This window comes from Thamnophis sirtalis, unplaced genomic scaffold, assembly GCF_051295495.1.
Source record: "Thamnophis sirtalis isolate CommonGarterSnake01/CBP01778 unplaced genomic scaffold, rThaSir2_p1.2 scaffold_5, whole genome shotgun sequence".
NCBI lineage: Eukaryota > Metazoa > Chordata > Lepidosauria > Squamata > Natricidae > Thamnophis > Thamnophis sirtalis.
The window spans coordinates 109745529-109759548 of NW_028261385.1; the positions used below are offsets into that span (position 1 = coordinate 109745529).

Below are 14020 nucleotides of genomic sequence, written 5' to 3' on the forward strand. Positions count from 1 at the left end.
CGGCAGGCCTGGGGCTGTTGAGTTGCCCAGCCCCACTTTAGGTTTGTGACTGTTGTGCAATCTTAAACTGTTATTTATTTTTATATATCCCCCCCTTTTTTTTTACTGTAAGCCGCCCTGAGTCTCTTTTGAGAGTGGGCGGCATACAAAATTTAATTATTATTATTATTATTATTATTATTATTATTATTAATAATAATAATAATAATAATAATAATAATAATAATATTCCTGACCGCGGTCATCTCTGCATGTAGGATTTCGGAGATGGCGGCCTTGTCAGTCAAGGAGGACTTGTGCGTCATACATCCAGACAGGGTCATTCTCCACTTGGATCCTTCTTTTCTCCTGAAGGTCAACTCTTGGTTTCATCGGAGCCAGTAAGTCATCCTTCCGGACTTTTGTCCACACCCAAGGCATCCTACGGAACGCAGATGGCACAAGCTGGATGTGCGTCGAACCATTCGCAAATACATCAAGCGCACTGCAGCGTTCAGGCGATTGGAATCGCTTTTCATTTCCTTTCAACCTGCTATCATGAGGCGCAAAGTCACCTCCGCCACCATCGGCCAATGGTTGCATGCTTGCATCGCTCTTGCCTATCAGCTCCAGTCTAAACAGGTACCACGACGTATCACGGCTCACTCTACAAGGAGCGCCGCGTCCACAGCAGCCTGGGTGACACAAGCACCCATAGAGATCTGCAGAGCGGCTACGTGGGTTTCACTATCCCACTTTGTCCGTGCTTACAAATTGGACAAGTTTGCGTCAGCAGAAGCAGCCTTTGGGAGATGAGTCCTTCAGGGTATTCATTCCGCTGGGGAGACCATTGAATCAGGTTCTTCCCCCACTAGTAACATTTAGCTTGGGTATGTCCCATGCTTGGACTCTCCAAGCAGGGTACAGGAAAATGATCGTTGGCTTACCTGAAGGGTCCTTTTCTGTATGTTGCGAGGAGAGTCCAACCCCGCCCTAAGGTCTCTCTCTCACAGCTTCTGTGTGTAATACAAATTGCATTTCTTGATGTGGATTGTGACTTCATTACTGGACTTGACTTTTACAATCTATGATGACTTGAACTAAGATCAGACTCAATGGAATCACATTTGAACAGTGTTACAGGTCCACACCTTCATAGAAAAATTTGAAGAACCGGAAAAGGAGGCGTGGCTAAAGATCTTTCAATTCAGTCCAGGGCAGTCAGACAGAATTTAACCCATGCTTGGACTCTCCTCGCAGCGTACAGAAAAGGACCTTTCAGGTAAGCCAATGGTCAATTTCAAATTCTGATTCACATTACTTGAAATGATGGAACATCTAGGATTAGATAATGAGCTATTCTTTAGAAATATATTTAAGGTCAAACTTTGAGGACAGTTGTTCCTATTAACCAATCAGTGTGAACACACACACACACACACACACATTCACTGGCTGGTTCACAAAATAGAGTCTATTTCAATTTTGTTTTCCACGTTAATGTATTATGGCTTATTGTTCACCATGATGAAATGAACCATGGCTTAGCAAATCTATGAGCAATGATTTCTGTCACCAATTCTGTAACCATGAAATCTGCATCTTTCTGGAAAAGCAGAGGCTCATAGAGAGATAAAGAAATAAGTGAACTGAGTCACAGAATAATTCTGGAGATCCATTAAGGAAAAGATTAGTTATGCTTGATCAAATGTAGAATAACTTAGTAGACAAAGAAGTTAGAATCTTAAAAATTAACTCCTTCACAAACAGAAAATAATTGTCCAGTGAGGAAATCTGCTCAGGGCAATCCAATTTAGTAATTTTCAAAGCACATAAATAATAATGTTGGTCCATGATGAAAATATCCCCAAAGCACAGCTGGAATAAGTACCTTCATGAACTGAATTAAGAAGCACTGATTTGAAGCATTTTCCAGTATTTGTCTTACTGAATGGAAAATCTATAAACACTGAAATAATGACAATTTATCTTTCTTTTTATTGTTTATTAAAAGTGTTTTTGTTAAAGGAACTTTTATCATTACCATCCAAACTTATGATAGTATAATAGTTAAACTGTACAAAGGAGGATTTTAAATTTCTATTTGTCTTGCTTCCAGACCAGTTCCCTAATTTTGTAGCACATCCTAAATTAAAGTAACCATAAAGTTCTCAATCATAATTTTCATTTACTAAATGGTAAATAATAAATCCATTTTATTTTATTTTTTATATTTGTTTTCTTATATAAGCATAAAACTTGCTAAGAATTTACATCAACATTTGTTGGCTTAAATACCATACAATGCTTAACTGCATATTCAAATGTGATAACAGATAACAGATCATTCCCTGGTTATGTAATAAACCTGGTTATGTAATAAACCTAGACAATTTTGTTTAATAAGTTTCTCCATTCTACGCACAATTTTATAAAACTATTTTACACCCTCATATATCATTTTCTTTATACAGTAGAGCAGTCCACCTAACCTGTCATCATTTTGTGGTCCTTTTGTTATGTTCTTTGGTTCAGTGTTGCTTTTCCTTTTGTTTTGAAAGTTTCATCAGCCTCAGTTCATTTCAGACTTTAGACTTCTTAGAATTTCAGATTATTTTTCAAAATCCCTTTCCTTCTCTTATCAACTTACAGACTTTGTGAATTGTAGATGTTCATTCAGTAGGTTTTTTACTAGACAGCATGGTTTCTGTTCCATTTTTTCCAAACTGGAATTATGCTTTTAGTAACTTCAGCATCTTTGACTGGCAGATAAACCTATTTGTCTCAGGCCTGCCTTACTCTTTGGAGAGACTAGGTGTTCCTTGGTAGATGCATCAAGAAGCTCTCAGTCAAACAAAGATTTTTGTGGAAGGGATAATGTTTTGGCACCAACTTTGTTGTCAAAATGTTATCCATCCCTTTATGAAGTGTGCTCCTTTGTTGTTGTTTTTAAAAAAGCCTTTTTATCCTCACTTCATTCTTGGCTATATTAGTACCCAGTGAGCTAATTTGGGGATTTCCCAAAAGTGGTACTTGCAATCCCTTTTATCAATGAAATTTATGTCTTTATATAACCTGCTTACTAGATATGTTTTCTACTACAATTAATGGAAAAAAAGCAACACTAGTTGTAATTTGTATAGTTTATTTATAAATTTTTGCTGCAGTTCCCAAAGTAGAAGCAAAGACTCTCATTATTGGAGAAATCAATCAGATTTCTTTCAAGTCCATTGAAACCAGAAACATAATTCAAAGAATACACCACAATTTGCATCAAGATATTTCTCAGTTCAAAAACTTTACAAAATGTGCAGATTTAAGGAAAGTTTAAGACAAAAATGTGTGATTTTGGGTAATAATGCAGCATATAACCCATGAACTTTGGAAAAGTTGCAAAATTATCTGGAACTTCGATGGAACAAACTTAAGGAATATATGTAATACTGGATACAATAGTAACATCTGTTTAAAAATACTAGACATCTCATAAAGAAAGCACAAAGGTTTGGCCGCTAAACTTTATGTGACTTTATTTGTTAACTAATTAAATGCATGACTGTTTTCAAACTAAATTTGCCGACAGGAAAATGTCAAATCAGAGAAATGCAGTTTATTTTCAGCTGAAAGCAACATGCTAGAAATGTTTTAAAAAGTCTGGGTATTTGTAGAACATAACAATAAAACCTCTTTCCTTAGTCATAGCATGCTTTGCTTTTTTTGTATAGGAAGCCAGTTAATCATGCAAAATTTTGTTCATGTAACTGCATTAACAATCTAATATATACATGCTGCTTCAAACCAGGAATTATCCTTTCCACAGCTTATATTCAAAGCCAGTTAAATTTTGCCTGTTAGATATTGATCATTTGGAAAATAATCCATTATGCAGTGGCCTTGGAAAACTACCTTCTTCTTTGACTCTCTGGGACAGGAAAGGGAAAGAGGAAACGGCACGGAACAAGAGCTGCTTCTGCCAAGAAGCTGATCTGTTGAAGCTTCTCCCACTAATGTCTCAATACAGCACATTCAGGGACAGCTTCCCAGTTGAAAATCAGAACTGGTACCATTTTTTGTCCTTGTATTTGACCATTACCTGCAAGAATAAAGATACTAATATTCAAGTGACATGGAGATATGAATGTTTTCCTTTCATCCTAACATTCTACAGTACGAACCCTAAACCTCTACTTCCAGTAACTGCCTATCTATATGGGTACTTGTAAACTATGCTGGATCAGATATTTGAAAAAAATATATGGGGAATTGATGTAACATGTCTTGACCAAGACCAGGAATACTGCTGCTATTAGAGCCATAAAGGAAAGGGTGGGGAGTGCCTGGGGAAGGGTTTGCTAATATTAGACAAAAGACATGTTTACTACCAATTGAGGCTTAAAGCACCACTGTACCCTTCATTGACCCCCTCCGAACATTTACCCAGTTTCTGTTTGGGGAGGTATTAAGGAGTGAAAGCAATTGTTTGTATTAATTCTGCTAAAGAGTCATATATCTTTCCAAGTGATTCTGAATGTTGGAGAGAGACAATGGGTGAGGCTGCTGGGTTAGTTGTGGGCAGCGCATCAGCCAATTCCCAATCAGATTTAAAATGAAGGATTATAACACAGGCAGCACCAAAGTACTGGCATCCCTAGACGTTACACAGCAGAAAGCTGAAGAGAAGATTAGTAGCAGTCAGGTTAGCCAACTGAAAACTGGGTTCAATCCTGTAAAAAACCTACTTTGAAAAGTATAATCAGTGCTGTTAAAACAGTTTCTATCCCAGCTTGTCAGTCATTCATTTATTACAATTTCTCTTTCTTAACTATTTTTGTTCACCACAATCACTGCTGCTGGATTAAGGAAAAGACTAAATGCACTAAATATGGCCCAAAATAGGTAAGAAGGTCTCAAAGAAATCTGATTTACATGTCCATCTGCCTAATGGAGCAAATACATCAATTCAAAGGTATCCCTCATCTCAATGCACAGTAAATGCTATTCCAGAATCAACACCCACCTCATGTGCATGTTTGGAAAATGCCTCTGCACTTGACATCATTCTTGCTGTCTTTTCATCTAGTTCACCAAGTTTTTGTCCCCTTTCATCAAGAGCAAGGCGTGCACGAGCCAGCTCTCCAATAGCACCTCCTGCAGCTCCTTTCACACCCTCAATTGATCCGGGAATATGCTGAGCAAGCGCACGAGATGCTTTTCCCGATGTTGCTTCGCCAACTGGAAATGGAACAGAATTAAAAGCATTTTGTTGTGTTTCCTGAAACTTCCCTGCCTATGTCTACGCCAATAGATGAAGTAGATTATATAAAGAATTCCCATTCAGATCCAGAATCAAAGCATTATTGAATTGTAGAGTTGGGAGAAGTACTTTAGGCCATCATGAATCCAAAACAAAGCATTCCCAACAGATAGCTGTCTAAATTCCATTTGAATGTATTCCTTTAAATGGAATTCCTTTGATAATTAGTTCCACTTGAGATTAGGATGTTTTTCCCCTAACATGAATTTAGAACCTGTCTTCCCAGGATGTAGATATCAAATTTCTACTTCCATTTGGCATGTCTTCAAATAATTCAAAATTGTATATTTTGCCAGTTCTGAAGATTAAAAATTCTCAATGCTTTCAGTCGTTGGTAGGAGGAGGTGTTTAGTCCCTTGTTCATTTCTGTTGTTCGTATTTGAATCTGTTTATGTGACTTTCTGAAAGCATAGTGTCTGTAACTGGCCAATATAGTTGAGGTAACATGTGACCAAGTAGAATAACACGTCATTATGGGTCTTAAAAACTATACTTCTCTTAAATACAGACTAAAATTGCTTTTTCCTTTTGATAATTATGCCACACACTGCTGAGTCATATACAGTTTGCACTCATATACTGTTCCAAGATTGTTTTTTCAGATCCTGATACTAATTGATATATTTCTAATTGATATTTTCAGTCTCCTATGTGATTTGCTAAATGTAATTCTGTTATCTTCGCCCATTTCGCTATTAACTGAGCTATTTGAGAGACCACACCTCCCAATTACATCTACTAGATCCAGCATGCTGTGGGTCCCTTCTACTAGAGAACTTTATTTGGTAGGTCCTAGGTACCTTCTCTGCTGTAGCCCCTGCTTTATCTATCATCCTTTTCTCAAAGTGAAGCTGGCATCTTTTTAAAAATTTTTCCTGGAGGTCCCTTAAGATCTGGTTGTGTTAGTAGACCTCCAGAGCCCAGAGGACTGGTGAAATTTTCAAATATTGCTCTTGTGCTATTAATATCCACTTTTTACCCAATATTACTTTCTTTTAATTTTGTGCTTTTATTTCTTTTGTTGCCTTCCTTTTTTAATTTCTTCATTGGAATTGTTTGCAATGTTTTTTCAATAACTTCTTTTAAGAACTCCACCATTTTTGGGCTATAGTATAAAGAATAAACTGTACAAAATAAGTACTATTTATTGAGATATTTCAGGAATATCTGTAAAAGGACTGCTTCGTGTCATCACAAATCATGGCTACCATGGGAAAACTTTTCCATTCTCGGAAAAGATGTTATTCTGAATGGGATAAATCTCTTCACTAGAATTTTACTCTGCAGAACAATCTTCTCCAATATAGAGCCCTCTAGATATTCAGGTTATTTGTGAATTTTATCAGATATATTTCTTGAACCACTGGCTCTTCCCAGATGGTAGAAGACAACCAACATACAGTAATCTTTCCACGCCCAAATTTCATTTTAGGGGAAACTATTCATGATGAAATTAGGGACAATAGATGGAGAAAATGTGTGTTGTGCACCTATCAGATCATTTTGTAATCAAGAAACCCAAGTATATGCAATTAATACTATATTGCAGTAAGTTAAGGGTACAACATACAACGAACCCCCCCCACAACCTCAAAAGAATAAAAAGTAAATATACCCATATTGTCCATGAAATAAATCCCAGAGTCTAGTAATACCTTTATTTTGTCCCAAAATGGCACAGAAGAGTATGCAAACTTTCAAGTTCTCAAGAACTCTTCATCAGGCAACATGTAACAAAAAGCAGGGAATGGAGAAGCAAGAAAGTTCAAAAATTAGGCCAGATGTTTGAGCCATGAGGTCTGAAGTCAGTCTTAAGATGAATGGAATATACTGAATGCAATAGAAAGTTGTAGGCATTATTGATGTCAGACAATGAGACTTTACTAAGTTCATGCAAGTAACTGATGGCTTTTGACTCCTCAGATTGACCTTACATTAGTACAATAAAATACTAGTTGCATATATCTGGGTCGATCTTTCCCCCCCTCTTTTTGTAGGAATCATTGGGTGAGAAATTCATACAATGTATATTTATCTTTGGATACATAATAGGCATTATTCAGTACCTCCATCGTAGCCTTTAGCACATAGATACATAGCAAATTTCTAGAACATTTAAATATATATATATATAAATTATATTATATTATATTGAACAACCGTTTCAGAAAGGTCAGTGTCATACTATCACAATATTCAATTTATTTCCATTTTCTATATTTTACTTTGATTCCTATTTTTTTTGTGATACATTGTATGGGAAAAACACTTACACAGATCTTCTCGGTCAAGTGTTCCACCAGTTCCACCAAACAGCCCCTTCAGAAAACCTCTATATTGGGCCTCTGGTGTGTCCATGGGAATGAACAAATCACCAAGCATGTCCTGTTCAAACAACAGCACAAAAAAAAACAATCCATTTCAAGTCTTTTCAAACTTCACAAGAGAAGCTCCTGAATGTTTATTAGGTTGTATGTAGGATATACCAACAGATGAATTTTAAATTTATCTGCTGTTTGCCAGAAGCCAGATGAAAAATTCATCTCTGAATAATCAATAATTTCCCCAACAATGAGAATGTCAGTTGGTCTTACCTGAACCACATTTCTCAAAGGTCCTGTGGGAGGAGTCACTGATGGTTATTCTCACGTCTAATCTGCCCAGAGACAGGTTAAAGTTGAGGCCACTCCCCTCTACTTCCTCTGCATGGCTCCAGTTTTATCGAAGGTTAGTGTTCCAAGGAAGAACCTGGAAAGGCAGGGTATAGGAAAGACAACACCAACCATCCTGACCCTGACTGACCAAAAGCCACTAACCTAGCTCAGGAACCTATGCGCTAGCCAGCGCACTAATACGGGTGGGAAGTGACTCACCTCCCAGGACCTTTGAGAAATGCAGTTCAGGTAAGACCAACTGATATTCTCCAAAGTATCCTGTGGGAGGACTCACTGATGGGACATACCAAAGCTAGATGTCCATGGGAGGAAATCATTGGGCCTGAGCCCCTTGAGTGTCCAGCACTCCCTGCAGTACCCTCTTACCGAAAGAGGCCTTAGCTGAAGCATAAGCATCCAACCTCTAATGCCTGATGAAAGGAGAGGGCAAAGCCCAGGCGGAAGCTCTACAAATATCCTTGATGGGCGCCTGGGTAGACCAGGCTACAGATGTGGCACATTCCTCGTGGAGTGCACCATGATGCCAACCAGTACCGGAAGCTTGTGTGCCTCATATGCACAAGTGATGGCCAGCCTGATCCATCTGTCAATGGTAGCTGGTGACATCCTTGCCCCTAGGGTAGAAGGCTGGAAGTAGACGAAAAGTGCCTCTGATCTCCTGAAAGGAGAAGTGCATTTCAGATAAATACACAGTGCCCTTCCCTCATCCAGATGGTGCCAGGACCATGCCCTGTCCCTAGAGGGTGCCGGACAGAAATCTGGAAGGACCACCTCCTGAACCCTATGGAACAGAGAGTTAACCTTGGGCAAGAAGGAGGGGTCAAGCCTCAGGACGACCCTGTTGTCGTAAAATGTGCACAAGTCCACCGTATATGAAAGCGCATTGAGCTCAGATACATGCCTGGCGGAGGTAATCGCCACCAGGAACATAACCTTAAAGGTTAGGAACTGAAGGATCACTGTCCTCAAGGGCGCAAAGGGAGCCCAGACAGTGCTTGGAGCACTGTGGAAAGGTCCAATGTGGGAAACCGGTGCACCACAGGGGGTCTAAGATTAGCTGCCCCTCTAAGAAACCTCTTAATAACTGGGTGCTGTGCTAGGGAGCGACAGCCCCCCACCAAGGACTCTGGTCAATGCTGAAACCTGTCTCCTGAGGTTATTGTGGGCTAGACCCTTCTCCAGGCCATCCTGGAGGAATTCCAGCACCTGTGGTGCCAAAGCCGACGCTGGGTCCACTTGTGCAGACTGACACCAGGATTCAAAGGTGGTCCAGATCATATTATAAATGCGGGGGGTAGATTGCCTTCAGGATGCCTTAATGGTCTTGATCACTGGCTGAAAAATGGGCCGCTCTCAATTGCTCCCACTCAAGTGCCAAGCAGTCAACTGAAGCTACTCAGGCTCTGGATGGAGCAGGTTCCCTTGGTGCAGAGCCACCTCCCTTATCGACTCCTCAAGTGGGGAAGGACAGAAAGCCACACCAGGTCTGTGAACCATGGTCACTGGGACCAATAGGGCACCACTAGAATCACTTCTGCCCTCTCTAGCATTAACTTCCTCAGGTCCCCGGGAAGGCGGGGAGAGGGGGAAAGGGGTATAGGAGGCCCACTGGCCATCTGCAATGCAGGGCATCAACGTCCACTGCCCCTCGAGCTGGGAACCATGAGATGAAGCTCTGGACCTGGGCATTCGACAGGGTGGTGAAGAGGTTCACTGTCAGCCGACCGAACCTTCGACAAATCTGCTCGAAAATGCTGGAATGCAGCTGCCATTCCCCATGGTCCACCATCTCCCTGCTGAGCCAGTCTGCCTGTTGATTTTCCAACCCGGAAATGTGTTCTGCTTGAATCGAGAGAAGATTTCACTCTGCCCAGTTATCCAGTCACACTGCCTCATCTCGCAGCACCAGCGAGTTTGTTGACATGGGCCTTGGCAGCAACATTGTCCATCAGGACCAGTATATGCTGACCTTTGACTATCCCCTTGAAGTGGCGATGTGCCAAGTGAACCACTCTGAGTTCCAACCAGTTTATGTTCTTTCGTAGATCTGAGGGTGTCCACTGGCCTTGGGCTATCTGGGATTCTAGATGGGGTCCCCAACCAAAAAGGCTTACGTCCATCGTCAGGACCAACCCGTCTGGTTCCCTGAACAGGGAACCTTTGGTCAGTGCTGGGGACATTCACCAACGGAAGGACAGGAATACCTGGGACGGCACCAGGACCTTGAAGATGGAATCACTTGTCCCGTCTCTCTGGTGTGAAAGCAGCAGCCACTGCAGCTCCCTGGCGTGGAGGTGTGCCCATGGCGTTATCGAGATGCATGAGATGAACTTGCCCAAGAGCTGAGAGAGAAGAACTATGGGAACAGAACATGCCTTGCGAATCTGTTTAATCAACCCCACAATACTGTCCCTGCGCTCCTGGGAAAGAAACACCATACACTCCACTGTGTCGATGACTGTCCCTAGATATTGAAGCCTAGTGATGGGAACCAGGTGACTCTTCTCAAAATTGATTGAGAATCCCAGGGCTTGCAAGGTATTAATTGTGCGACCCAGATCACCCTTGGACAGTTCCGCAGTTGCAGCTTGAACTAAGATATCATCAAGGTAGCACTGCAAGTGAACTGGAACAGCCAGCACCTTGGTGAAGGTTCTGGGAGCTGAAGCCAGGCCAAAAGGGAGAACCCTATGGACTCCCTGTAAGAAAACATGAGGAACTTGTGGTGCTCTGGGGATATCATGATATGGAGATATGCCTCCGTGAGGTCAATGGATGCCAGGAAGTCCCCCTGTTTAATCCCCTCCAGGATGGACTTGAGGGACGCCATCTTAAACTTGCGATAAACCAGTCTAGAATTTAACAGCTTTAAATCTAGGATCAATCTCCACCCCCCGGACTCTTGGGAAATACAAACAAGTTTGAATAAAAGCCCAACTCCTTCTCTTCCTCCGGAACCAGCTCCACCGCTCGGATATCCAGCAGATGCTGAATAGCCTTGTGCATGAGCGAACGCTTGACCGGGTTCCTGGAGGAAGAAAAGAGGCGGAATCTATTCAGAGGATGGAAACAGAACTCTAACTTCAAACCAAACCTAACAGTCTGAAGGACCCAGGCATCAGATGTGATGCAATCCCAGTGATTCGCAAACAAGGTAAGGTGGCCGCCAATCGAGCCCGAATCACTTGTTTCTGTGGTAGGGACGGCCACCCCCCCCCCTGAAAAGGACACTTGGTGGGCTGCTGGTACCTGTGCCTGTCCCTAGAATATTGCCTGTCCCCCTGCCTGGGGTATCTAGGGGCAGAATACCTCGGCTGCTGGAAGTCCGGTCAGGAGGCTGATAGGTGGCCTCCTGGGGTAAGGTGCTAGGCGCTGATCTGAGCGCTTGGTTGTGGAAGGGAAGACCTTGTGTTTATTTTTGTCTTCTACAAGGATGGAGTCAAGGGAAGTGGCGAACAACTTTTCTCCCACATAATCAGCCGATGTCAGATGCCATTTCGATCTGGTCTCCGCCTGCCAATTGTGAAGCCACAGGAGACACCTGGACACCATGGAGGACAGAGCCCTAGAAGAGTACTTAACTGCATCCAATGTGGCATCTGCTGAGAAATGGGTAGTTGAAGGGGAAACTGATTTGTGTTCTTGGGCAGTTGATGTGCCGGGTTGGTCTGGATGACCTCGTGCGGTCCCATGAGAACTTAATCTAGAATTTTGTGATTTTTGTTGCAGCCCCGTGGTGATTCCCTGAGCAATGGCCTGAGCAATTACATTCTGAAAACTCCCAGGATCACTGGAAAAGCTAGGGAAAGACATGGAGGCTCCAGTTCAGACCCAGGGGCCGCAGATTGAGGAACCAAATGAGGCCTGGATCTGGGCAACGGGTGGCCCAAAGGATCCTCAAGGCGACCTGCAGACTGTGCAGATGAGAGAGGGGAAGATGGGGATACCCTCTCTGCTAGAACCTCGGTGAGACCCCGGGGAATGACGCTGTGCTGCACTGCTAAAGGAGCGCCAATATCACGCTCTGGCCACATGCATTCCACAAAATGACTGCCGATCAAACCTCCTTCCAAGATGGCGACCAATGATCCTGCACTCCAATGCCAGAGCGAGCACCGACGAGCTTGCTCCTCCAGGAGCCTTCCGATGCCCCCAGTGCCCCCCCGGATGTAAAAAGGGGGTCACGGTTCTCAGCAAACCCCCCTCATGCGGCTCAGAGCCCCCTCCTACAACTGCCAGCGGTGTTGAGGGCTCCCACAACAGCAACAAAGTAAGCTCGTGCACAGCAAACACAGATGGGAATGCAAGGAGAGGAAGGAGGGAAAAATCAGATAGATAGAACAAAAAAAGGAACAAATTAAAGGCAAAATAAAAAATATTTTCAAGTCCAATCGAAGAGCCAGCAAAAACAGTACTCTTTCGGGCCGAGACTGAGATTAAACTGGAGCCATGCAGAGGAAGTAAAGGGGAGTGGCCTCAACTTTAACCTCAGTCTCTGGGCATATTGTACGTGAGAATAACCATCAGTGACTCCTCCCACAGGATACTTTGGATAACTCTATTAGGTCACACAAAAGCCTTTCTTGGTCAGAAAAGTTCCTTCCTAGAGTTAGTAGATGTTTTCTTATGCTGTGGGATACGATACACGGTTGAACTTTCAGGCAATATAAGGCAAACTCTGTCCCTGACTTTTCAATCTTTTTCATGGCCGTCTCATTTTATTTATTTATTTATTTATTTTGTTAAACCTTTAGTAACCAATGTGACTATGTTGAACCCTGCTGGCAAGTATGGAAACAAAGCTTTACATTTCATGACAGATCATGGTTAACATTCAGGGGTACATCTAGAATGTATGCAACAGCACATCCCCCTATACCAGTGGTTCCCAACCTTGGCAACTTTAAGACTTGTGGACTTCAACTTCCAGAATTCTCCAGCCAGCAGAGCAGAGCTGGCTGGAGAATTCTGGGAGTTGAAGTCCACAAGTCTTAAAGTTGCCAAGGTTGGGAACCACTGCCCTATACATTTATAGTAAGATTACCAGTGATGTATTGCTAAAATGTTCCAAAACATGGCTCTGCCAACTCCATTGCAGCCATTAACTGTAAAACAGTTAATTGGCATACCAGGTATTAAGGCTCACCTTTAGGTTGTGGCCACTCTGATACCTTTGCTGTCAAGTGGCTCACAAAATTCCAGAGAATTTAACAACTGGCCTTCATAAGCCGGTGTGAGCCATCTCCAGCACACCATTGGATATTGCCAACCACAATGACTCTTGCCCTCACCTCATGCATCTTTCTAGCACTGCTATAGGAACATTACTACACAATGTTTTTTCCCCCAAACGGTGGTGATGTTATAAGCTTTTTTTCATGACAAAAGTAATAATGTAGCCTCACACAAGAATGCTATGTAAGAATACTAAATTAGAAGAAAAGCACTGCAGCAATTCTGAACATCAAGAAAAGGAAATGAATCATATATACCAGGCATGGCCAAACCCCCATACCACATATGGCCCTAGACAACTAGTAATGTGACCCCACAAGATTGCAATAAAAATATTTAAAAACAAAGTTTGTTATTTATATACAATATTATTGTGTTTCCCCGAAAATAAGACAGGGTCTTATTTTCTTTTTACACACGAAATATGTCTTGGGCCTTATTATGAGGGGAGGGTTTATTGTTTTGGGGTTGCCGGGCGGCTGCTCTCTTGCACACGGGCTCCCAAAGAGCCAGGCACAGCCTCATGGGCGAATGGCTGTGTTGCGCTGTCGCAGCAGCGCAACACAACAGCCATGAAGCAACCACTCTCACGAGCAGCCACCCGGCAAACCCCCTTTCCAGCCAGGCACCGCGCCATTCACTTACCTAGGGGTATCGCCAAGCCGCATGAGCGCCTGTTCGGCGCCGCCCGGCTCCCGCGGCTTGGCGCCTTTGAAATGCCAATGAATGGTGCTCTGCACAGCTGGAGAGGTGGGTTGTGCGAGCGCTGTTCCACTCCCGCTCGCGCACCTCCCAGCCTCACGATGCCCTGGCCCAG

At 42.6% G+C, this 14020-nt stretch overlaps 1 protein-coding gene across 1 annotated transcript in view; it reads right to left on the reverse strand.

Moving 5' to 3' along the window:
* Positions 1-1963: 1963 nt before the first annotated feature.
* The window catches only part of STXBP5L (syntaxin binding protein 5L), an 81165-nt gene continuing 69108 nt past the window's right edge, over positions 1964-14020 (reverse strand). The window contains exons 24-26 of the mRNA XM_014066966.2: positions 7567-7678; positions 4997-5211; positions 1964-4072 (exon numbers count right to left, since the gene is read on the reverse strand). Of these exons, the coding sequence (XP_013922441.2) occupies positions 4031-4072; positions 4997-5211; positions 7567-7678 (369 nt within the window). The 3' untranslated portion in view covers positions 1964-4030. The remainder of the gene's footprint in view (positions 4073-4996; positions 5212-7566; positions 7679-14020) is intronic.